The following is a 26,414-nucleotide window of genomic DNA, read 5'->3' on the forward strand; positions in this document are numbered from 1 at the left end:
TGTCTTGGCCATCTGTTCACTGCCCTTACCAGTAGGGCTTGAAAAGTAGAAGAACCACTCTTACAGTGCAGGAATAATATGCCTGGTGCTTTCTGTTTGTTCCTGGTAAGATGAGTGTGGTTTCAGCCTGTTCCATTGAAATTCTACTTAGGTACCAATTTATGCTAGAGCATGGTTGTTCCGACATCAGCCTATAGCAAAATTAAGCTGAATCAGATGGCTGACTTAAAGAGAAGCGTTGCTATCAGGATTGAACCCATCCCTGTTTTTCTTTAGTCTGGTATCACTGATGTTTTTTTCATGACTTGGAAGTGGTTGGCTTTGATCTACTGAACTTTTTCTGTGATCTGCAAAATGTGCTTCCTGCAAACAGGGCAGTTCGACTCCTGCTTGCCTAACTTTGCAGCTCCGCCCCATCCTTTAGTCTCAGTGGATAAACAAGACCTGATCTGACAGTGCTGCTCTTTGTGTGAGTGTGAGCTGTGGAATGAGATCTGGAAAACAATAAACAATGAAATGAGGCTGGCTGTGTGCTTTTCCACATCAAGAAGCGGGCCTGGTGCTGTGTTGTAAGGCAGTGTTACAGCCCAGTGTTTGTAAATTAATAAGGCATTGTAACAGCTATTCTGAAAGCAAAACATCTTTCTAATGTATTACAATTTAGTATTAGCCATTATACCAGAGATACACTTGTGGGTTATTAGGGTTTTGTGTGACCCTGTCAGTAGTAGTATGGAAGCTGGTTGGAAACAAGAGACTGAACTGAGGTAGTAAATGTGGCTCTGAAGAAATGGGAGAGAATTAGAACATGTATTTCCATATGGGGCTCAGTATGAACAGAGTGTGTAAGAGCAGAACTTCACAGAAGGTAAAAAGAGAAGACCCAAAGAGAGTGACTTGCAAGTGGTAGAGCTGGGTATCGAACTGGTGTGAATTGAGGTTGTGTCAAATGAAATACCCTGGAAGAATCCAAACTCTCTGACCAGAGATGGGAGCTGGAGAGCAGGGAGGTGAGGAGCCGGGGGCCAGGGCAGTTGTTGCACAGTGCAGCACACCTGGGGCACTGCCACGGCTGCAGCAATGGGGCTGATGGCTGCTGGGCTCACCTGGGAGCTGGGAGGGGATGAAAGCTGTGAGGTGCTCTGTGTGCCCTGCTAAACCATAAAGGGTCGTTCCCACTGTGTTGGGAATAGATCCTTCTGGGCCTGGCCTGCACGCCGCTGTTCTTGCATAGAATCCCACTGAAACGACTGAAGTTACAGTGTGCATCTCCTGGAGCCCTGTTGTTGAGTTGTCTCCTGAAGAATGGTCAGCACCATTTGGGTTACTTGCTTGTGCTGCAGTACAGTTACCTGGGATTGCTGCTGATGCAGGCAGTGTTGATGTGCTCTGTTCCAGGCTGTCTGTATTACATGTCTGTAAACATTTGATGAGGTTTGCCCAGTCTGCACTGAGATGACGAAGGATAAAGCAAGTGACTTTTGTCTTGTCATCACAAAAATAACTGCAAGCCACTGAGGCCTGTCATGTGAACAGCATCTTTTCTTCCTGAGAGAGATGAGTTGAGGACCAAAAAGCAAAACACAAACTAAGCATTTGCTAATAAAACTCCCAGCTGGAATCTTGCTGGGACACTTTTGTTCCGCTGGTTAAGGCCTTATCAGCACCGACCCAAAAGGGTCATTGTCCTGTCAGTGCTCTGTAAATGTTTGCATATCTTTTCTCTGATTGCTGCCACTTGCAGCTATTGATTGTTATGGCTCTGTTACACCTGTCACCATTTCAACTCTTTCTGATGCTTTTCAGTGGAGCAGCCTCATCAGCATGAACTCACTGTGCTGCTGAGGCTCCTTCTGCCTGCTCTGTTTCACAGAGAGTGAAAGGCCATGGAGACAGCTGAGACACAAGTTCACTTCCAGTTGCTGCAAGCCGATTTGATAAACTCAAGCCCCTGGTTAGTGGTTTTTGTTGCTGCTGTTTCACTCTTCTATGAGAACAGAACTCAGGGTGCTGTTATGGGCTTCAGAGCAGGATGTAAAACTCCTTGGATCCGCTTCTAATTAAAATAAGCTTCTTTACCCACCTCTTAGTTGTGCTGAGGATGCAAAAGCTTAAGTTTTCTTACACATTGCATGGTAAAAGGTTATGGGGAAGAGTGGGTCTGTGGCTGTGTGGCACAGTGGCTCCGTGAGCACAGTGCAAACACAAGGTACTGAGCAAACAGATAGTGAGCTTTGGGCGGTGCTGATGTGCCTGGTTTTGTCAGGCAGAGGACAGACTGTTTTCTCCTGGTTATGTTATTTTATGGTATTTGATGTCCCTGACTGGATGAAATTTATGGATGAAACCTTGGCTCCTGCAGGAGCAGCCCAGGCCCCTGGGGTTCACCAAGGGCAGGATTTCACCCTCAACTGCTGAGCTCTGTGCCTGCTGTTCCCACATACTGTTGGAGCCCTCGTTTGGATGAAATAGGAAATGTTTGTCTTTTTTACCTTTCTTGTTTATCTCAGGTCTGAAGGAAGAAGAGATGGTACAAATCTCATGAGGCTTTAGCTTCATAAAAGCGATGAATACTGGTGCGCTTCAAACTCAGCAATATTGCATCCACCTCCACAAAGGGATTGGAGATGAAAGTGCTGCCTGAGGCGTCTGTTTGTAATGATTAGAACTGAAGATGCCACGAAGTTCACAAGGACATCTGCTTTTGGTGCTGCTTGCGTGAGAGGTGTTGGGATGTCACAGCGATGTGCAGCAGAAAAAGCCTGAAGCTAGAGAGATGCTATGGCTGAACAGAAATCAGGCTCTCTGCATGTTAGAAACTCGATTTTTGCATCAAATTACTCCTCCATACATTTAAAAGGGGATGTTTGGCTGGAGGAAGAGTTTATTTTTAGGCTTCAGTGGTTTCGCTTGCTTTATTGGTAGGTGGTAGTGTTAACTGCATGTCACATGGCACAGAGCTGCAGCTGCGTCTGAGTACATGTCCTAGCAGCTCATCAGCTGCTCTGTCAGCCCGGGCTGAGCTGTCTCTGTGCTGTGGCACTTGCTGAGATTGGCTGCACGTTTGGAAGTGGCAAAGTTTGGCTCTTGGCACTCTGTGCTTCTGTTGCTTGCGAGTTTTGGTTTTGTCGTTTGCTTTTTTTCATATTTCAGGAAATTGGGGATGTTACACATGTCTTTGGGTCTCCCTCTCGAGCTAAAAGGTTGCTAGAGCAGATTGTTCCAGAAGTCTGAGCAGCAGCTCTGGCCTTCAATCTTGAAAGCTGTATTCTTCTGTTTTCTTCTAGTAAAGAGATCTGAGAAGCTATAAGCTGGGCTTTGACAATCAATTTGATTGACTTCAAAGTTGTGGATGTGCTGCATCCATGTGCTGTTCACCTCATTTACTGATTGTCATGGCAACAGTAGGGAAGGCTGTCCTGAGCTGCTAGTGATCCCTGTCTGCAGTGCACATCTGCTGCCCCCCCCTCTTGTTCCTGCTATAGGTAGTGCTGGTAAATGGCAGCACAGGTGCTCATACCCCTCACACCCAGTGCTCTGCAATGAATCTTCGGGCTTTTTATGCAGATGACTCTGTGTCTGAATGGTCTGGGTAGTTTACACATCCTTCCCATGTGTGTTGAAGCTGCAAGGTGCCTGTTAAAATAAAATGCAGATTTTTCTATTCAGCAGGTCAGACCTATTCTGGAGCCTGGGTCATTTGTGGGGCTGGGGGGGAGAATTTCTTGCATTTATGTATTGAATTACTTTTACAGGGTTGGTGTTAAGTTTACCCTAATACTATGAAGAAGCATGACTTCTGATTCGCTCACCAAATGCAGCTGTCATTTTAAAATCACCAGCTGAACTGCAGTTAATATAAATGGAAGGTAGTCAGATGTATCTCAGTAATGTCATTTCTTTACTCTGCGTTTCTTTTGATGGTGATTACAGCAGGGCGGGGTGGATACTTCAAGGTGGGGTTGGAGTTCTTTGCATTTAGGAAGTGGAATCTAGAAAACCTCCAGGCCTGCTAATTGAACTGCTAATGAGTTTGTGTACCGAGGGTAAGACCTGGCATAGCATCTGCTTGCCTTGGTACAAAAGTTGTTGCTGTGATGCATTGGATGACGTCACTTAATTTTATGTTGTCTTTGTAGGTGTGCTAAAAATGCAGCAGATGATGCTGGGTGCGTTGCTGTTGATGCTGTCCATCTCTAAGGCCCCTTCCATGAAGGAGTTCTGAGGGTTGTTGTGCCGAGCAATGGACTTGGACCCCTATGCCAGCATGCAGGTTGGGATGCGGGTAGTTCGTGGAGTGGACTGGAAGTGGGGCAGCCAGGACAGCGGTGAAGGGAACGTTGGGACTGTGGTTGAGATCGGTCGGACAGGCAGCCCCACCACCCCGGATAAGACTGTGGTCGTGCAGTGGGATCAAGGCAACAGAACCAACTATCGGACTGGGTTTCAAGGAGCTTACGACCTTCTTCTGTATGATAACGCACAAATAGGTAAGTGTGGCACAGAAATGGAGCACAAACTCTAGTGCTGTAAAGCCATCTGTAGCAGGTGTGACACTTGCCTCATGTGCTAGCTGGCATGTGAGCTTTTTGCCACTGTTTGTGGACTGATGTTGAGGAGCAGTGAGATGCAGAGTTGTTTTTCCCCTTAAAATATGCTCCTATGGTCCTAACAGCCTTGTCAGCCTGGTTTCTGTGAACTTCATGTCGAGTTACATTCCTTTATTTCTGTGTGCTAGGCGTCCGCCATCCCAACATCATCTGTGACTGCTGCAAGAAGCATGGCATACGAGGGATGCGCTGGAAGTGCAAGATGTGCTTCGACTATGACCTGTGCACACAGTGTTACATGAACAACAAGCACGATCTGTCGCATGCCTTTGAGCGCTATGAGACGGCGCACTCGCAGCCGTAAGTGATGCTTTAGGGGGAGGCCCACTGGCTGGGTGCTGTGCTGTCTCAGGAGATAGTCTCTGAGCTTTAAGGCTTCTGTTTATCCACCAGATTAGGCCGTTTCCTGAGCTTGTGTTAATATCACAATCCAGGCAGATCCTATTGTGAAATGAGCGTCATGATTTCCACTGTGTGTTTAGTGGAAATATGAGTACATTTTTGACTCAGTATTATAGCTAACTCTAGGTGGTTGCACAGGGGTGTCTGTTTGCTTCTGCTGTTTGAGTTCTAGACTCAAGAGAATCTGTGAGGTGCTGCAACTTTGGGCTGAACGGTGTTTAGGGATGAACACCTCAGCGTACTATTTTAATTTAAAAAAATTTTTTTTAGAGAGGGAAATTGCTGGGCAAGTTTGCTAGGTGATTTTTTTTTTTTTCTCAGAACTCATCCTTTGCTGAAATTATTTCATTTTCTGAGTAACTTGGATGGCAAAAGATGTAAATAAACCTTGAAAAGAAAACTTGCTTTGTATCTGACCTTATCCAGGATGCTGTTTAAATTAGGTAGTATGCTGCTTGCTGTCAGTGTGAGAAGAGAGTGTGGAAGGCTGCCAGTAAACTTGCCAGACCTAGTATTGTCCTGTGTGACTTGTCTGACTTTGCCAGTACACTGCAGCACCACTCTGGAATATTGGCTGTGAAACATCTAAGCACTGCTGGGCTCTCTGGAGGTATTTTTTTCACTAAAACATTGCTGTATGTTAGCAGGAACTATCAGGCAACTAATAAAAATAATTAAGAAAACAATCCCCATAGCTACAAAACACATGGGGGACACAGTGTGAGCCTGTCAGATGCTAAAATGGGTTCTGAGAGACTTGGTAAAGGGGAGAGCAAAAAGCAGAGGTGGGTGTAACTGTGTTAGGTGACATCTTTGCTGACTTTCTAAGTGGCAGGTGTTGAGTGTAGCTGTGCTGGGGGACAGAAATGAGAAATCCATGATGAGGAAGCTTCTGTTCATGGAAAGCTGCGGTTTCAAAGATGAATGAAAGGTGCAGGTTGTTACTCTTGGCAGTCACTAAGCTTTTGGAGAAACTGTTTGGGCAGAAGTGCTCTTTGTTACACGTATTTGACTGAGCTGGATGGTGGAACACTGCGCTATAACTGCAATGAGTGTGGGCTTTGTGCAGGAGCTTTCATACAGGGAGCTCCTCCTAAACCAGTTTTACTCAGAAATTACTCTGTGTGGAAGCAGGAAGGAAGAACACCTTTGTTTTAATGCAAATACAGTTCTGTGATTTGTTGGTCAGGTGTTCATAGATTGCATTAGGAATTGAGTGTTCTGGCTTAAAAAATATGCATATACATGAAACGAACAGCAGTGCTGGTAGGGATGATCACACTTGAGCAATGCTGTGAGGTCTGAGCTGCAAAGACACATTGCCCTAGGCAGTGCAGCATCCTTTTCGAAGAACAAAAATTGCTTGCTTATGAATCACTGAGGCCTCAGTGTTGTGAAGAGACTATCGCTTAGATCATTCATCTCTCTTGGGCTTTTTTTGCTCAATAAAGTAGAAGTGAGAACCTTTGGCAGCTCCCCAAGAGCTTAAAAAAAAAAAAAAGCTGCATATTGAAAAGCAAGGTAACTGCTGTATGGGTTTGGCTTTTCTTGTGGTGTTTTTGTCACCTGCAGTTGTTTGAATGACTCTGAAATACAGCACTGAGATCTCTTAGATCTCATGGCCCTCACCTCCTTTTTCCAGCAGAGAATGGCAATCTTATGGTTACTGAAATGAGGACATGAACAACCTCAAGCACAGTGATAGGAAGGCAAGAACTTTGGCAGAACAGCTGCAGGGTTGGCAGTGTGATGGCCTTGTGCACTGAGCTGCTGCCATCCCTGCCACATGACACCTGTGCAGCTAAACATAGGCATGACCAACAAGTACCTGTTTGTAGCAGCTCACTAATCCTAGGATGTTAAGAGGCCTTAAGTCCAGACGGACACTGCAGAGCATTGTCAATTAGTTTTCTAAAGAGGTTTTGAAGACACTTTTACCTGAAAGCTGTTTTGGGTCTTAAATGACCTACTTTGAACTGCTGGTGGCAGGAATTGGTTTTGTAGATTTTGCCATTTGAATTTCTTTTCCTGACGTCTGCCAATTGCTGGCATTCTTTATTGATCTTATTTGATTTGCAACTTATGACTGTTAATTCTGAGAGTGGCTCTCTTTCTTAATTTAAATGGCTGGATGACTCAATTTCACTGCTTTTTTAAAAATTATCTTTTATCCACTTGCTGAATTTTATATGCTTAATAATTGGAAGGTAAGTCAGGCTCTGTAAGCAAGATAGCAAAGCAAAACTCACCAGGTTTTGTCCTGTCTAGCTCACCACTTAGACTGCTAACTCAGACCCATTAAAAGAGCAAGTGTGTGCACTGAAGGCAGCTTTAGCAGCCCACTCTTCATTCCTTCTATGTTCATTTATAATGAAAGCCTGAGCTGAGTGACAGCTGTTGGGTATTTCATTACTAGACAGTCAAGGGGATGCATGTTTGTTTACTGTGGCATAATAAATAATGTATTATTTACATAAATAACACTTCAAGGTGTGTTATTTATGCCGTGTCACAGAGGACAAGAAACTTTGGCGCGTAACATTGAGCTGAATCTGACCATTGCTTGATCTGTTTGTTTCCTAATCTGTTTTTTAATGTTTAAGTATGATTTTATTTATATGAATTTATTTATAGTCTTATTAATGAATGAGTAGAATTTTAGCTTTAAAAAGAACAGGATTTAGCAGATAAACAGAGGCCTCAGACTTGCAGCTAGTTTTGTGCAGACTGTGCCTGGAGGTGGCAATAGGATTGGAAATGGAAAATGGAAATTTTTGGTGAAGACAGTTCTTGAAATAGGTTTGTGTGATCCTGATCCCTCAGACAGCATCCTTGTCTTAGCCTGATTCACGCAGGAGCAGTCGGCACCCGTTTGCCATCTGTCAGAGCATCCTTTATCCTTTGCTGGAAGTGCTTCAGGAAAGCTCTGTTAGGGAGGATTAGAGAATCTGCAATTTCTTATGCTGGTGTCAGTTTTACCTGTTGGTTCTGCAGGATCTTTCTGCTTTTTTTATACAGTCTAGAGGAAGTGTGGGTGTGCACCCTCTCTTTCTCTAAAGATATGGGATGGTCCAGTTAACACAGTACTAACGGCCTGCTGCCTCACAAAGTAACCATAAGCTGAGCCTGGTAGGAAGCAGCTGCAACTTCTGCAGGGTCTTAAATTGCTACTGCAGATTGAAAGCAGCCTGTTTAAATTTCTGTGAGTGAGTTGTTTAGGTCTTAAACTTCTATCTGTAAAGCCTGGATGATGCCATTTTCCTAGCATAGCTCTCAGTGATGTGGGAGGCTGTGTAAACACCTCAGTGGAAATTGAGCACAGGCAGAGTATCAGCAGGGGGTGGTTCCCAGCGAGCTGAAGAGATGAATAGCTTCATTCTGTACAGAGCACGTTCCCAAGTGTCTTCTGGACTCCACAGTAATTTAATATCATTGGAATTTGTAGGACAGAAATGACTGCAGACTTTGAATGGCTGTAATAATTAAAGTTGTTATTAAAGGCAGTATTGCAGTCATTAAATTTTGTCCCTTGGGTATTTCTGCAACACGCTAATAACTTTGGCTCTTGTCCAACATTTGGAGGAAAACATGCTGAATTTAATTAAAACTTAAGATGTGTTGGCTCAGGGCATCTGTATCTTGTATCATTCTTCTGAGCTGCTGGTCAGCAGCGTGGTTCAAGACACGGTCAGCATTGTAGTGGGACCAGGGGAGGCAGCAGTTATGGTGAGTTGCCTCTAACACTTAGGTGGAATTGGGAATGGTGCTTCTTGCATGAAGATGGTGTTGCCCTCCTGTCATTTGTTTTAGAGAGCTTCAGAGTAGCTGGGTTAAAGCTGGGGATCTCTTAGCACAAAAGATAGGCCCTGCTCAGGCAAGCTGAGTAGAAGCAGAGAAAATGGAAGAGTTCTTGTCCCTGTTTCAGGAGAGGGATGTAGAGGTATGGCATGATGTGGTCAAAGCTGGTGGCAGAACAGGAACTGCATTTAGCCCTTGTGCAGTGGTATTTTCTCTCTTGCTTCCTACTGTCATCATTTCAAGGCAGTGAAAACAGCATGTTGTACCTCAGCTGTTTCAGTCGTAATACACAAATCCATGCTGGTTTTGAAACCAGTCTGTAGCAATTTATCCCTTTTTAAGGCGCAGACCTGACACAACCATTCAAAAAAATGGTCTTTATCTTCCCCATGTAGAGCTACAGTCTGGACAATGTAAAATAAATTATTGGAAGAACATGTGGATATAATCTCCCTCTTTTTAATTACTCTAGGATGCAAAGGGTTGTAAAGCACAGGTAGGAGATATGTTAGCAAGTTAAGAAAGGTAAAAGACTTAGGCTTTTGATGGATGAGTAAACAACGAGTTCAAGCATAAGCTTTTTATCCTCCAGAGTCTCCACCTTCTCTCTGGAGGCATTAGATGGGAAATGAACACAGTATTCTGAGGCCAGCCCTATTCCTGGTAGGCTCCCCCCCTTGCCCTGCAGAGCAGCTGCTGTGGCTGGGAGTTGCTGGGAGCCTGTCAGGACGAGATGGAGAGTGAAGGGTATGGATTGCAGCACCTCTGCAGTCACCTAGAAAAGCAGATTGTATCCTAGGAGACCGAGCCAAGCAGGTCTGCGAGAGCTTTAGTGACTTGGTATCTTACAAAAAGCTTTCTGCTAAGGAACAGAAACTAGGAACAGCACGCAGAAAGACCAGCAGAGGAGTTGCTGTAACACTATGGGAATTGGAAGCTGCTTTAACAGGACGTCAGACCCCCTGTTTACTATCACGTAGGTAGTTCTGTTTTTTTCCTTAAGATCAGTGTGTATGCTTGAGATGCAGACTGCTGGGTAGGTAAAGGTCTTTGTTATCCTGGAAACAAAACAGTCTAGCCATAACACTACTCTAATCTGCTCTGCTTTTCAGAAAGTGAATTAGGCTGCGCAGTCTGCAGCTTAAGTTATGAAACGTGCTGAACTCCTCGCGACTGAGCTAAGAGACTGCTTGAGCCATTAAAGCTTTCATGCAGTGTACACTCCAGTAACACCCATAGACATTGCCCTAAAGTCACAGTGGGGTTTCGGGCTGCTGAAACTCAGTTTATTACTCACTGGTTGTCTTTCTGCTATCGATGCAACAGTACCTAAGAGTTCTGACCTTCCTGGTGAGACCAACTTGTAGCATCAAAGTCTCCATTATTTTTTTTTTAATTGCTTTCTTTCATGCTTTACATGTTTTTCAGAACTCAAGCTTTGTTGTAAGCATGGAACAGATCTTGATGAAGTCTAAGTAGTGATAATAAACTTGCTTTGTCTTATTTTATTTTTCAGAGTCCTAGTGAGTCCTCGACAGAATCTGACTCGCATCACGTTAAAAGGGACTTTCCAGGGGGCTAAAGTAGTCCGTGGCCCAGACTGGGAATGGGGTAACCAGGATGGTAAGCTGCTTTTGAGATGTCCTCTAAAAAGACTGTTAGACTTTTTTCCCCTTCTCTTTGTTTGTGCCATATTGCTAATTGAAAATGCGTGTGCTGAGCAGTAGCTCTTAGGGGAACTGTTCAGATGATGCAGGCCTCTGTTCTTTAGTAAATTAAATATTATTTATTGTATTTCTTTAGAAGTGCATCTGTGACATAGACTCTGTGCATTCACTCAGGGTGTGGGAGGGAAGTTTTGCTGTTCCCATTTTATAGATGTGAATACTCATGGGAGCCATCCTGGAAGATCTTATATAGAACTGTAAATGTACACCATGTTGCAAAGAAATAAAGACCTATCCTCTCCTGAAAAAGCTTCCACTCAGTGGAAATCAGGGTTTGTCTGACTTTGTGTATGGTGTTCCCTTTTCCCTTGGAAGGCTCTGGAATATTCTTATTTGGACACTACAGACTGTTTGTCGTCACTGTTCTTAAGTGTGATGTGGAGCACTAATGAAGAATTTCTGCTGTTGTTGCTGGAGAATGGTTTATATTTTTGTGTGTGAACTGTAACTTTGGGCTGAAAATGCTTGGTATAATGACTGTAACTCACTGATAGCAATTTCTGTGTAGTGCTTTAAGATTATGACAGTTGTACTGTGTGTTTCTGCTCTGAGTTTTGTGCATACTATCCTGTTGACAGCTTCTTTTTTCTCTTGATAATGAAGTTGTAAGTCCAAAGGTTCCGCTATTTATTGCAGCTCTGTGGTTCAGTGGAGGATGTGATTACTTGTGGAGTCTGAGAGCAAAAGAGGCTTATGCTCAGTCCAGCTTATCCATCATTTTGAGATCAGATCAACATTTACATGTCTGAGACTTGTGTTGGTTGCGATGGTCATGACCTGAAAGCAGTGCTGTGTGCAAAACAAGTGAGAGGAAATAGAAGGCCAGGTGCTCAGCTGTTCTCCATTGATGCTGCCTCTTCTTTGACCTGTCCCCATCCACATGCTGTTTGCTGTTCAGAACTTAGCTTCCTGATAGCAGAGCAGCTCTGTCTCCATTTAAGGAACATATAAGCGGTGATAATACGTGGCCTTGTAAACTCTAACACAGGGTCCTGCTAAGCATTTGTATTAATTACCATGGCCTTGTGTGTCTGTGCTAAAGACAGTAGCATCTAGTTGAGGACTCTGAATGAATGATCTTTTATTTGCATGTGGCTTTTAAATAATTCTGTTGCCTGAAGCTGATTGCAGAAATTAGTGTTGACTGCAAAACTTGCCAAATGATGAGAATTTTTGCTCAGCTCTTCTCAAAGTGGACATTTGCAACTCTTCAGTCATTTCAACCTTTTCCTTGCTGCCATTTCTGAATCCTAGCATCATGGAAATGGACACCAGTGCTCTTAAGAAACAGCTGTACAGGGAAGGGGAGATCACAGTAAAGCCCACGAGTTTGTCTGTATTACCCTCTTTAGATCAGTGTGCAGTTAGATGGGGAAGGCAGCTCCTTTGAGTTGAATTTGCAGACAACTAGAGGCAATTAGAACCTCACTGTCAACCCAGTGAGACATACAGATGTTGCTGACCCCATTTGGGGGACAGCACTGGACAAGTGCTGGGACTTGCCCAAGTTCATGCAGTGCCTTGGCAGCAGAATGAGGATGTGAATCTGCAAGTTTTGATTGCCTGTCACTAGATTTGGTGTTGCTAACAAGTTGTCTCTCCTGGTTGAGGGAATGGCCACATGCCTGGACAGATTTATTCTCTCACATATCTTCATGTTCTGAACTATTTCAGTGGTATTCTTCTCTGCTGTGCAGGTGAAGAGAAGCACCAGAACAAACTACATCGACCTCACAAGTGCTTCGCAAGGATTAAAGTTTTTGGGCAGATCTTAGAGCATTGTGTTGATGTTCTGCCACAGTGTGGTGCCATGATTCTGTGCTCCATAGCTAGGCAGTGTTTCTGTAGGCCAAGAGAACGACGTACACTTCTACAGGATTCAGCTTTTCCGTGTTTGTGTTCAAGAGCAAATGGCTGGCTGGCTTTCAGTGAGCTTCATGTGGAGATTCTCTCAGTTGGTCAAACTGAGTAGGTCGAGTTCCTTAATTAAGAAGGTGTGCCTTCTGCAGATCAAGGTGGGACACACCAGGTATGAGGAAGGTGTGTGAGCTGCTGAACGAGTTCTTGTTGGTTGGTTGTCTTGTGAAGAACGCTTGGTTGGAGGGCGCTGCTTCAGGCTGCAGGATGCTGCTGATGATGCAGATCTGTGTGCTTCAGTTCATCATGCAGAACAGGTCTGTGGCAGTGCCCTACAGAAATCCTTCCTGGCAGCAGCAACATCTGTCAGAATTTCATCCTCCCCAGCTACTGACTTCAGCTTTGGGCTACTGCTCCATGGTGAGAAGTTAAAGAATGGGCAGGTTTTCACCTTGCTGTTTTCTTAGGAAAAATGTAATTAAATTTTATCTCAGGAAGCATCTCAGAGTCAGCTGTCTTTTGGTCTCTGGGAAAATTCAAGCTGGACACTTCTTTTTTTCTTCTTCTTCTCTTCTTCCCACCAGGTGGTGAAGGTAAAACTGGACGTGTGGTTGATATTCGTGGCTGGGATGTGGAGACTGGACGTAGTGTGGCCAGTGTCACATGGTCTGATGGTACCACAAATGTCTACAGAGTTGGACACAAGGGAAAAGTGGACCTGAAATGTACTGTGGAGGCATCCGGTGGCTTTTACTACAAAGAGCATCTCCCAAAACTAGGTGTGTGGGTACGGGTCTTCTGTTGAGAAATTGTTACTTGCACTGCCATTTCCTGACAGTAAAGCCCTTTTTGCTTGGAAAACAGGATGTGAGCATGTGGTTTTAGGAAACTTCTGCATAGTGTGTGCTTTAGAAAATATGCATTTGTGAACGTATTGTTTTACTTTAGGGTGGTTAGCAAAGTTGTTTGTCCTCTCCATGGTAAGGTCACATAAGACCATCAGATGCCCAGAGCTGTATCCCACAGGGGAGCCCCAAAGGTCTTCTGTCAAGGCAGAGTCATGATAGTGAAGATTCATGAAATTCCTATGGGGATGTCAGCATCTGAGAGCAAAGAATTTGATTCAAATGTCAGCTTTTTCAATTCAAAGAGAAGAGAACTCGTTTTGAGCACTGTGTGAGTGCCCACTGAACAACAGTTTGGGTGACTGCGTTGCTGAGGACAGCCACTGATGTTTGACACAACAGGACAGGCATCATTCAAACACGCTCTCTTCTGGGAAGGGAGTAAATTGTCTTCATAGAAGTACCTCATGTTTAATTCATACCGTTATCAAGTAAGAACCAAGTCTTTTTGATCTGTCTACATCATGCTGCCCCATAAAGTGTACAGCGTGCTCCACAAGTGGAGAAAGGGTTTTACATTACCTTACACCCATTAGACCTTATGTTAATGTGCAAACCATGTTACAAAGGCATGCAAGACAAAGTTTATGACTGCATCTACACGTATGTGGGTGGTGTCATTCTCTTTAGGAAAACCAGCTGAACTGCAGAGGAAAGAAAGCACAGACAGGCATCCATTCCAGCATGGGGACAAAGTGAAATGCCTGCTGGACATCGACATCTTGCGGGAGATGCAGGAGGGCCATGGGGGCTGGAATCCTAAAATGGCTGAGGTATGCTACAGCTTGCTTTTATTTTCTCAGCACGTTATCAGTCACTGTCTCAGACTGCAGAAGTAACTGCTTGCTAGGAAGCAAGCAGACTATAGAAAGTCCCATGGTTCACAAATAGGAATTCTGTAGTGATAGGACACTGGAATCGCTGAATGTTAGATGTGAGCTTACATCCAAACAAAATGATAACAGCTTATTGAATAAATTTGCCAGTTACATTAATGGAGTATGCCTTGCTGGTGTCATACTGCACCATAGCAATCTTTCCCACCTTTATCATTTGCGAAGATGAGGGCAGTTTGTGCTGTATTCTGAAGCGTTTTTACCTTTTGCATTCTTACTGTCCTGCCTGCTTTCCTCACTGTTAAGCAGTGCAGTTTATGTAGGGATTTCCCTCTGTTTTTTTCTCCTCCAAAGTTCATTGGGCAGACAGGGACTGTGCACAGAATCACGGACAGAGGAGATGTGAGGGTCCAGTTCAACAGTGAAACCCGCTGGACTTTCCATCCTGGAGCTCTGACGAAGGTACGTACTGCTAGGTGAGCTTGGCCAGAGTTAAATACTGCAGGGAATAGCTGTCAGCTTGTCCTGCTGTGTTAGGACACAGTGCATCTCAAACAAGTGTCAAAGAAATATTCTGCTGTAATTTCCTTTGGTGAGAGTGGTAACAATTGATCTATGATAATTCAGCTTTCTGTAGCTACCTTTTTCATCTGAGATGAGCCTTTGTCCACTTCATTTCTATTTGATTTTTTTTTTTTCCCCTTATATCTTCAGGTTGTTCTATTTTTTCCATCTTTTTTTCTCTTGCCTCTCTCTAATTGTTCTGGATGACCTGAGTCTTTTAATCTATCTCTTCTAATTTTGTATCTGCATTTCTAAAGCTGATAGGCCTGGCCTTCCCCCAGGGGAATGAGAGTTTGCAATGTGGATTGTTAGAAGCAGGGCTGATAAGTATGAAGAGAGCTTCTGGAAGAATACAAAATTGTGAAAGTCCTGAATGAGGTCACAGTACAAAAAAACCAACAAACATCAAGCAAAAAGCTGTGCTGAGAGAACATCCCATGTTGGACAGTTTCTGCAGAATTAGTCTGTGAGTTCTGACAGTGGTCCCTTTTTAGTGAGCAGAGGCAGTGTCTGGGAAAGGATCGCTACAGAAAAGAGAAACCAGAGATTTTCTGTTTTAAACAACAGGTTGAACTTCTGTATTAAAGTCTCCTGTTGTGTCAGGTATGGTGGGGAACGGACCAAGGAAAATTCCAAGTACTTCATTCTAGTATTATTTATAAATGCTTTGAAGAAGAGAATTGTTCTGTCCCAAAATATTTCCCTACTTCAATGTGCACTTGGCTTAAAACAGAAATGCTCAAGCCCTTGGACTGTGTTTATTTTGCAGTGATTACAGATTTCTTGGTAGCTGTACTGAGGTTTTGAGATGCCTTATTTTGAAGTGGATGGACTTATTGTTCAGTAGGGATTTCTGGGAGTGGGGGCTGGTATATCATATATATATATGTATACATTTTTTTTGTTGTTGTTTTATCTCCCTTAAGTTTGACTTTTTTCTTGCAGCTCAACACCTTTTGGGTTGGTGATGTTGTCCGAGTGATTGATGATATGGAAACAGTGAAGCGATTCCAGCCTGGTCATGGGGAGTGGACAGATGAAATGGCACCTGTGAGTACGCAGCACTTCCAGGACAGTCCAGCAACTGCCTCAGTTTTTCTCAGCAGTTAGTAATGGTGACTGGGCTTACGCTGCCCTGCAGTATTCCTGACCTTTCTGGGACAGAAATATTGCTCTTAGCTATTGGCAATATAATCCTATCGAAAAGCCTGAAGCGGAGTGGGTAGATGGGGAATCTGACAAATGGTTTGGCTATCAATAAGTCAAATAAGAAGTTTCTTCAACCAAAATCCTCCTGAGCCCTTCCTGATTCTTGGGAATGAAGCAGTGCTTGAGTGTGGAAAATTGGTCAGAGCTGACCAGTATGGCTAAAGAACATGGATGTCCTCCAGGAGTAGTTAAAGGCACAGAGGAAACCTTTTCCTAATCCCAGTTTTATCAGTTCTTGGTTTGTTGTTTCATCAGCTTTTCCCAAACATTTGTAACGTGTCTGGGAAACCCCATTCAGTAACAGAGAAACTGCTGAGAACCTTGTGGTATCCTTGGCTGTCTGTGAGTGTTTGTTTAGTGTTTCTTTTCACACTGCAGGGGTGCTGCCTGCAAAACCTCTCTTAGAAGCATTGCGTTGGTTCTGAGATAAAAAGCATGCTGCATCTTTCCTTTTAAAAATCATTACTCTTTCAATTGCAGACCCTAGGGCACATTGGCAAAGTGATCAAAGTGTATGGGGATGGAGATCTGCGAGTGTCAGTTGGAGACCAGTCCTGGACATTTAACCCAGCTTGCCTGACAGCCTATCAGAGAGATGAAGAAGCAAATCTTATGACAACAGAGAATGCAAAGGAATCAAAAAGTGAGACAATGAGAATGGAAATGTCTGGATTGTCAGGGGTTGAGAAATGCAACATGAATATCCACACATACTCTTTGGTGCTGTTAAGCTGTGGCTGTTTCTTATTCCTACCCAGGCACTTTGATTACTGTGCTGGAGAAACTGTTGTCTCAGAAGACAGAATCAGACCATGCCGGGTGTTTGGTTATTTGGGCAGCACTCAACAATGCAGCCAAAGTTCGGGAGCTCCTTCAGAAGTACCCAGACAAGGCAAGTTTTGAAGGCATCCTGAATGTTTACTTTTTGACGTGCTTTAAAATGAGATCATAAAAATTTTGTATTTGTGTGAGGGGAGGAGCAGGAAAAAATGATAGATTTCTCAGACCTTGTATTAAATTATTCAATACCGTGCTGCAATTTAGGATTAAAAATGTGCATGTTGTATGATGTCAGAGTGTGGCATTAAAGCAGAACTGGAGCTACATCCTTATAACATATTCTCAGGTGTCCTGTATGGATGCTGCAGCTGTAGAATTAGTGCTTCATATATATGTATATGGAGACAATAGCAAGGTGCCAGGAATCTGACTCCTGTCTGAGAAGAAAGCAGCAGGTTGTGTGTGACTGAATGCATCTGTCCTTACATGACCTTGCTAAATAGAACTGTTGGAAACAGGAAAGAAAAGCTGCCCAGATTCTGATGCTGTGCATGTCTGTGCAGTGTCCTTATCTGGTGTCTGGCTGGAGAAGGGAACTGGACTTGACTTGCTGGAACAATTCATATGCTTGCAGTGTGCCAAACTGTTAGGATCCATCTACTCACACAGCTGCTTTTCCAAGCTGTCTATTGGAAGGTTCCATCTCCATCCTTATTTATGAGGTTAATGGGAGTTCTGGAGATAGGAGTAGCTTAACACCTGTGATTGTTTTCAGATAAGAAAGTGCCAAGAGTCGGGAATATTTTGTTACTATTAATTTCTGTTAGATTTCTATTTTATGTTCTATTTCTATTCTGATATTAATGCATTGTTATTTGTGTAAGAGACATGCACCAAGGAAAGGCTCACTTCATAGTGCAAGTTAGAATTGCTTGCCTAGGGCTTTCCAGTTTCAGCGTTGTCTTTCTTGTGTAAATGTAAGAATAACACAGTGGTCTCTAAAGCCTCCTTGTGGAGCAACTCACCCATAGTCACCAGTGAATCAAGGGGAGCCTAGCCTGTGCTGCTCTCCTGATTGCTGCATAGAACCAGCTGCAAGGAAAAAGAAAGCTGTTCTGCTTGCCAGTCAGCTGAGGTTTTGCCAGCTCCTTCATCTCTTCTCTTTAGCCTCCTGCTGATCTCAGTAGCTCCCTTTCCTTTTTTTGTCTTGCCTTTCATACAGCCTCTTTTTATTCTTCAGTCCCTTTAATTTTTGAGAAATCTCATTGCAGCACCTCAACACTGATTTACCCTCTAGCACAGTGCCCACTAAAGTACCTGGAGTAACACTAAGCAATGGGGACTTGGCATTTTCAAAGCCAATTTGATCTCCTCATGCATTTTCCAATTAGAAAAGGAATTGTTGGCTGCAATGTCAAGAAATATTCCGCTTGCAGGCATAGAGGGATTTGGCATCGGTGCTGCAATCAGAGCCCTGGCTTCCAGCTCTGTTTGCTTATTTCTCCCTTCTTGACTAAATGTGCTATCCTTTTCTCCTTTAAGAATAGTTAGGGAGAAAGTCAGCCTTGTAGTTGATTACGTAAAGCAGAGCCACCAGGACACAGATTCTGCTTAGTATTTGAGCACACCACTGTTGTGCAGTGACTGAACTCAAGGCAAGGTCTTTCCTTGCCGTTTGCTATGTCTCTGTCTTTCCTGCAGGTCGACAACAAGAATCAGGGCAGAACTGCACTCCAGATTGCCTCCTATCAGGGGCATCTGGATGTTGTGAAGATTTTGCTGCAGGCACATGCCACTGTCAATCTGAGGGATGAAGAAGGGGATACAGCACTGCACTACGCAGCTTTTGGGTAGGAGATCTTTTCTTGCCCTCTTTGGTACAAGACTGAAAGACTGAAAGGGCTAAAAAGAGGAAACTCATAGATACATGTGAACCATCTGTGTGCAGTGTGTGAGAGAAGGTAAAGAGGGAGACTTCTTTACGTCATTAGAAATTGGCACATGAGCTTCAGGACCACAGACACGCTAATTCAATCCACAGCTCAGTCAGTTTCTGTGCTACAAAACTTGTGAGGAATCAAAACATGTGATAAGGAGCTTTCAGTGATGTTTTCTGGGGTGTGAGGAAAAGTTGGTTGGGATTAGTTTGGTTTGCCTGTTGTAAGCCAAGAATTTACTATTGAGAGGGGGAGGTACCAGTTGATTTAAATTGGAGTGATTTAAGAGGAGATGGAGTGTGATTAAGAGGATGCAAATGCTAAGAAGGTTTGGCTTGCAAGAAGGGAGGATATATGTTTGCACAGCATTGACTGTTTTACTCCTTGCCTTTAAATCAGAAACCAAGCTGATGTTGCCCGTGTGCTTATTGCTAAAGGAGCTGGTGCAGACCTGTTAAACAATGCCAAGTGCACAGCTTTGTATGTTGCTGTCAGTCAAGGCTTCACAGAAGTGGTGCAGGCCCTCTGTGAACTCAACTGTGATGTCAACCTCCCAGTAAGTTTCGGGTCCCTTTTGGTGTTCCTTGTGTGATGATGTTTTTTATTTTGGGGGGAGAAATTGCTGCTTTTCTCTTCCATCATTTGTTGCTTAGAATTTGAAGACAGTTCTCTTTATAACACATTACTGTGTGCTGCACTGGGGAAGCATGCTTCTAAATTCACTGCTCAGAAATTCCAGTTTTGGGTCTACGACTTTGTCATTTTAAATCTGCTTAGCTCAGACCAGTAGTACTCTCTGCTGTGCTCACTTCCAGTGAGAGCTCATCTGCTCCTAACGTGTGATGCTGTGACTGTCCTGTTCCCAGGACTGATGAGGTTGTTAGAACTAACGCTGAGGAACTTGAAGGACAGTGGTGGTGAGTTGGATCCAGCCTGTTTTTTAGGGCTTGTTTCTATGCTCTTAGAACTGGACAGTGCTGGATCAGTCCCTCGAAGCCAGGAATATGAACATCTGTCTGCTGAGCTGCTGATATCAAGCTCTGAGAAACTGAGTTCACAAGAACTCTGAAACTGCTCAGCATGACAGTGCTTTTTGGTCTGGAGTTGATGTGACCTGGAAGACTGCATATGTTCCTGTCTTGCACAGTGTGCTTAATTGGACACTTCTAGGTAACCTATATTCTGTTTTGGTATTCTTTTATAGGATTCTTATGGAGACACCCCCCTGCATTATGCTATCACTGCAGATTACAAAGTCATCATTGAGATTCTCACTGAGGTACCCAACATCGATTTCACTGTCCAGAATTGTCAAGGCTTCAATCTGCTCCACTATTCTGCTCTAAAAGGCAACAAGCTGTAAGTGAATGAACAATAGCATGCGTTCCTGGGAAAAACACACAGATTGGTTAGGCACTCTGAGATTAGATGGTGATAAAATCTTGCCACATGCTTATTGAGACAGCTGTGAACCCCAGCTGGGCAGCACCTAATTGAGGTGGAGGAACTGACTGCCTATCAGGGACTTCATGTAGTGAATTCTTTGATCTAGCAGTAATTCTTTGGTGGATGTAAGCAGAGGCTATGTGCGTGTGGTGCCTGTGGTGGGGGGCAGGTGCCAATTTTTGTGTACGCTGCCTGCTTTTGCAAAAAAAAGAATGATCACCCAAGAACCTGAGACTTCTCTTTTTCCTCCCTTCTTTACTTTGCAGTTGTTCTGGTAATATGTTAATTCTCTGCAGAAATGGTTTCTTGGCAAAGAAGGGAAAGGCTGAGATCATCTTACTTGCTGCACCCAACCTGAGATATTTTAATTGATACAAGTGCAGTATTCTGTCCATTAAATTCCAGCTTCCTGCACTCCTCTGTTGTGTTTCTTGAAGCTAACTCTGCATAGAGCCTTATAGGTATTAAAGGCACATGAAACCAGAAACAGACTTAATGTTTCAAAAGAGTCAGACAAGAAATGAGCATTCCTCACTATTATCAGCATTGAAAGAAGATAACAGCAAGGTGTTTTGTTCTCTGCCCTCTGTGTAATGAGTAAGCTGTATCTGTAAAAAGAGAAAAGCAACCCATGTAACTACACAGTTTTTGGCAGACCTCAGAAGAACTGGAAGATCTGTGCAGGTATCTGCAGCTTGGTTTTCTGGCAGTGGCAAACAGTACAGACAGGCAGTGCCACTTCACTGCAGCAAGCTTCCTGACAGTGCGTGCAACATCTGAAGGCAGCTGAGAAACATAATGCTCTGCCTCATTAAAGCTGCTAGCAAAGACCTGTTATAAATAATCATCCAATAACTAAGAAAGACAAAGGCAGAATTTGCCCTGAAAATACGTGCAGGTGTAGCAGCACTGGAAAGGAGTGTGGTTCTCTGTGGTGATTGTGCTGACAAAAATGATCAATATACATATGTATTGTTTTATTCTTGTAACTGTCTGCAACATAGCAGGAGCGTTCTGCATTGCATCTGCTGGAGCAGATTTAACAAGCACAGTGCTGCTCATTTAAATTTAACGAACATTCATAACTGCTGATCAGAAGAGGCAGGCCTGTTTGTTCTGTATTGTTTTCCTTCTTGATAAAGTACCTTCCATCTCTGGTTTACCTCCAACACTGCAGAGCCATAAAGAAGATTCTAGCAAGAGCTCGACAGTTGGTTGACTCCAAAAAAGAAGATGGCTTCACTGCCCTGCACCTTGCTGCTCTCAATAATCACAAAGAAGTGGCAGAAATTCTCATCAAAGAGGTAAGAAGCAAAACAAAACTGCCAACAAATTTTCTAGCTTTTCCACCCTCAAAATCCCATACTTGCTCCTAAGCAGTGCTGAGTTAATGCTGTGTGTGGTGTGGAGGTGTGTTGGTCATACGGCCAAGGTGCAGGGGCTGATTCACACAGCGTTCTCTTGGAGGTGCTTACATTTCTGTCCTGAAGATGGAGTTGAGAGTTGGGGCATCAGCAAGCACAGCTGCAGCACTCTTCTTCAGTCAAACTCAGCAGCAGCAACAACTCCTCTTGTTTGATGCAATTCTTCTCTTCAAGGGTCGCTGTGATGTCAACGTCAAGAACAGCCGGAACCAAACACCTCTGCACCTCGCTATCATCCAGGGACATGTAGGGCTGGTGCAGCTGCTGGTCAGTGAAGGCAGCGATGTAAATGCTGAAGATGAGGATGGGGACACAGCCATGCACATTGCCTTGGAACGGCAGCAGCTGATGTCAGTCCTGATGGAGAAGCGTGAAGGGGAGATGGGGTCGTCCCTCTTCTCCAAGGTGAGCTGGGAATAGGAGAAATTCCAGCACCGAGGGCAGGAGAATGCTATATTGTGGAATGGACACTAAATGGGTGAAGGAAGGCAGTGAAATAGTGCAAAGTCTGTTCTGTTAAGGAGCATGGAAGCAAACAGTCTTGCTTATAGGAGAATAAATCTGTTGGGAGTATGCTCAGATTTGAAGCATGCAGCTTCCCATAGTCATGCACCAATTTTTCCTGTAACACGTTTTTGCTAGCATAGCGTGCTTCTTTCTTTGACATGGGAAAGGTCATGAATGTGCTCACAGAGCCAAGAGTCTTTGGGTTTAATTCATGCCCCAGAACCACAGAAATTCATTTCTGTCTGATGGCATGGAAAATGAGAGGCTAGCTAACCACAAGCACCCAGTTGCTGCTCTTCATCTGCAGATACGCAAAAGATGAGACATACCAATATATGATGAAAGCTGTGTTGTTGTAAAGCCTGAACTGGATTTAATTACATTGCACCATATTCACAGATATATGAGGAATACTAGGCCATGTCCTTCCTGTCAGCAGAAAATGGTTTTTGACTTCAGATGAGTTTGGACTGTGTGCACACAAGGTGTGTTTTAAATAGCTACCACTTCAGGTTCTGTATGCCAGCTGCCCATCAGCTGATATGTGCTGTTCTTTCAGTATACACTCTGTAGTTCTTGCCCGCTGACTGAAGAAGTGACTACCCCTTACCATGGTTAGTAATGATCAGTGCCAGTTAGGATCAGTTTTATCCCTGCTTGTTCCTGGAACACAAGGTTTGAATCTGCTGTTTATACACTGAAGGATCATCTTGCATTTCGTGAATGCAAAACTGTGCTCTCAGATTGTCAGTGTGATGATTACAATTTTAAATCTGATACAGCTATGTAACAGAACTCCTCCTATTAACAGAGTGTTTCTCAATGCATTTTAGCTGCAGGCTTCTGGCTTTCTTGGAAACGTAGAGCTGAATGTTGGAACTGCAATTGCATGTTACTTAGCACAGGAAGGAGCAGATATTAATTATGCAAACCATCGGGGAAAGTCTCCTTTAGACCTTATTACAGACGGAAGGATTGTCCAAATCATCAAAGACTTCTCACAGAAATTCAGGTAAACCATGCCCTCTGGAATAGCTACCATGTCTAGATACACTGCTGTGGTATCACTGCATGAAGCTGCCATTCCAGGAAGGATGAAGCATCCCTAAAACACTGGCATTAGATGTCAATCTGAGCACTTCTCATTTCACCTGGGTTAGTTGCTGGCACTGTAAATGTTAATCATGCCTGCCTTCTCCATTTCTTTGTAGAAAGATCAGTGATAATCCCAAGAGGAGGCTGAGTTGGTTCTCGTTAGCGCAATGAAGATTGACAACTTTGTGCTACCTGAGCATCTGCATCTTTGTCCTCACATGGAATGTTTGCCAGGGATCAATACGATTTTATCAGGTCACTGAAGAAGGGCCTGGAGTATATGGCTCAAATTTGATTACGTGTTTTTGGTTGCAGGGAACAGCAGGTTTCTTCAGACTGCTCAGCCATCACCTGCAGCCTTCGCCGCGTGCATACCACTCCCAATACGATGACCAATCTTAGTGTCTCAAGTGTGGCAGTCCCCACAGAGTGCCTGGTCTGCTCAGAGCTGGCCTTGCTCATCCATTTCTTCCCATGCCAGCACAGTATTGTTTGTGAGGGTAAGTCCGTTCTGCTTTCCTTTCCTGTTCTGCCACATAGCCTCCCTGTCTGGACTCATAAATCGAGGTCTGTTGGGATACAAAGCTGTATGTGACCTGGAACAATCCCAGCATGATTTCAGCACTGTCACTGTAGATGGAGTGTCCAGGCTTTCTGTGGTAGGCTCAGAGTGATCTGAGCAGTTGCTGATAGGCAGCCCAGGCATGAGCTTACAGATGCTGTGTGTAATTCAGAAGGCAGGTCAGATGTTTCAGTGGTAACTGGTGGTGCTTTCTCCATCAAAACCTCCTGAGAAAGATTTCCCCTTCTCCGGCTGTTGTGACCAATTTGTGTTTCAGATGTTTTAATGGCAGCTTGCTCAAACATAACAGCAAGCTTGTTACCTTGTTAAGGTGCCTTCAATCTGACCACAAGGAGTTTGATAAGAGCTGTAGAAGGACTGCATCCTTCCAAAGAACGAAGAGCTGCACTGCACCCATAGCTCAGCAGTTCTGGCAGCACAGAGCATTGGGAAGTTGTGTTGTGTTTGCTACTGCGTAGGAAAGACTGAAGCAGTGATAAGGGTGTAGCTCAAAAAAAGAAGGCAGTGTCCTCATTTCCATTTCTTAACCATCCAGGGAGTTCTCAGGCCATTTAAAAGCTGATGTTCTCAAGTGTATTTTCTCCCTATTGTTCTTGCACCACTGGGCTTAATTGTAATCACTCCTTCTATCGTTTTGGTAGAATGTTCCAGAAGAATGAAGAAGTGCATCAAATGTCAAGTGACAATAACCAAAAAACTCAAGCAAGGTATGTTTGTTGTACCTACTGTTCAGTGCAGTGAATTGGGAAAGGTGCTTCACAGCATTTGTTCAGCAGCAATCAGTGGTTCTCGGTGGAGGGAAAAAAACCCAAAAACATAAGAAATAGGGATAATTTTTTTTTTTTTTTTTTTTTGCAGTAAGAGTGAGGGAGAAAAGGGGATGTGGTACCTATAGCATCATTCCAGAGTGTTGAGGAAAGGGACAACTAAATTGAAATGTTGAGCTATCTAATCAAAGAGTAAGGAGCAGAAGATTCAACAGCAGCTATGTTAAGCTGAAACTGGAAGGAGTGTTTCCCAAAGCTGGCAGTTGTTAAGTATCTGGGGTTCTTTCACTTCATCTGGTCAAGAGCCAAGGATCTCTGTAAGGTTCACCAAACTGTGTATGTTGTGTTGACTCTGGGACTCTGCTTTGTGTAGCTGTTGATGTAAGCGATGTCAAATGGTTTCTTGTTTTATACCCTGTGTGTCCTGAAAGACTTAACAAATCCAAAGTGTAATCAAGGAGATTGAAAGAACATAGTACTGATAGCACAGTGAGGATTCCCAGACTGTATGGCAGAACATCACAACCAGCTTTGAAAGCTTCTACTTAAAGGTAATACCAACATATTGCAAAGCAGCAAGGCAGGAAGTATCAGACAGCATGGTTTCTTCTTAAAAAAGAAACATGCAGACTGAAAGAGGGAAAAAACAAAACAAAACAAAAAACAGTTGAGCAACAGAACAGAGGAAAGCACCACTGGCCAGTTCATAAAAAGCATCGTCTCGGGCTTTGTGTTGGCAGAATCTCTGGATAAGGCTCACTGAAGTGACTTTAATCTGAATGAATTTCTGCTCTTTGAGTGACAGTCTGGTTAAGGAGACACTGCATGAGACAGAGCACAATAGCAACTGACTCTTCCTGCTCTCCCTCCCCTGCAGACAGCACCGAGGTGGAGTGCAGCCCAAGCTCTGAGTCCACAGATCAGAGGAAGCTGATGGAGGAGCTGCAGAACCGCTACCGGCAGATGGAGGAGCGCATCACCTGCCCTATTTGCATCGATGACCAAATCAAACTGGTCTTCCAGTGCGGACATGGCTCTTGCCCAGACTGCAGCACAGCTCTTACTGTGTGCCCCATCTGCCGGCAGGCTATCCGGGAGAGGATTCAGATCTTTGTCTAAGGAAACACTTGCTTCCCTTCCCGTTCCCACCTCCTTTACATCCTTTTTGTTTGCATTACAGATGAAAAGCGCTGCTCGGTCTGGCTTCCTGCAAAGCCAGTGTGAAAGAGGGGGGGAAACGTGACTCGGGTGAAGGTGGAGGGGAGGGAGCGTCCTCCATTGCAGCGTCATAAGGGTGAGGAGCAGTGCTGGAGGGCAGCCACCTCACCTTGTGCTGCCTGTCCCTTGGAAAGACATAAAGTAACGAACGCTGAACTGTCTGAAGGCAGAAGAGGCTTTCAGACCAGAGACTTCCAAGTGCAGATGTTTGCAGAGGCCTCCTGCTCCAGTGACTGCATCGTGTCTGCTGCCCTGCAGTGTCAGATTTGCAGCCTTGGGATGCTGTAGAAGGATATGTGTGGTACCTCAGCAGGCACAGCAAATGCTTGCACTTTGTGCAAGGAGGTACCAGAGGAGATCAGTCGTGGCCATCAGTCCTTGATGCCTGTCAGTGGTAGGGAGGTAATGTCCTAAGACAGCATGCTCTCTGAACTGGTACTTCAAGGCTCAACGAGATTTGGACTGACAGACAAATCTGGCTGTGATGAGATCCTAGAGACTGTGTGTGTGTGCCTTAGAGATAAAGTAGTGAACACTGATCGGAGAAAACACGTTGTTACAACAAAAACTTCTCTAAGTGACATTCTTCCATATTTTATTTTTTGCACAACTGTGTTCAGAGACTCCTGAGCTTTCTAACCATAACGCCAAAGGCAGGTGTTAAATGCTCCAATCGAAGTGTAAAGTAAATAGAGTAATAATTAGGAAATGAGAAGGATTTCATTTTTCTTTGTTTTGCAGCAGAACTT

At 44.0% G+C, this 26,414-nt stretch overlaps 1 protein-coding gene across 1 annotated transcript; it reads left to right on the forward strand.

Moving 5' to 3' along the window:
* Positions 1–4,243: 4,243 nt before the first annotated feature.
* MIB2 (MIB E3 ubiquitin protein ligase 2) lies at positions 4,244–25,566 on the forward strand (the record flags this gene model as incomplete). Its single annotated transcript, XM_079545427.1, has 18 exons — positions 4,244–4,490; positions 4,739–4,910; positions 10,327–10,433; positions 12,979–13,173; positions 13,930–14,072; positions 14,490–14,597; positions 15,645–15,749; positions 16,389–16,551; positions 16,667–16,800; positions 18,390–18,538; positions 19,025–19,181; positions 19,830–19,984; positions 21,249–21,375; positions 21,670–21,900; positions 22,836–23,014; positions 23,413–23,597; positions 24,322–24,387; positions 25,325–25,566. The coding sequence occupies 18 exons, from the start codon at positions 4,244–4,246 to the stop codon at positions 25,564–25,566; spliced, it is 2,865 nt and encodes a 954-aa protein (XP_079401553.1).
* Positions 25,567–26,414: the final 848 nt, after the last annotated feature.

This window comes from Tetrao urogallus (assembly GCF_951394365.1).
Source record: "Tetrao urogallus genome assembly, chromosome: 21".
In the NCBI taxonomy this organism is placed as follows: domain Eukaryota; kingdom Metazoa; phylum Chordata; class Aves; order Galliformes; family Phasianidae; genus Tetrao; species Tetrao urogallus.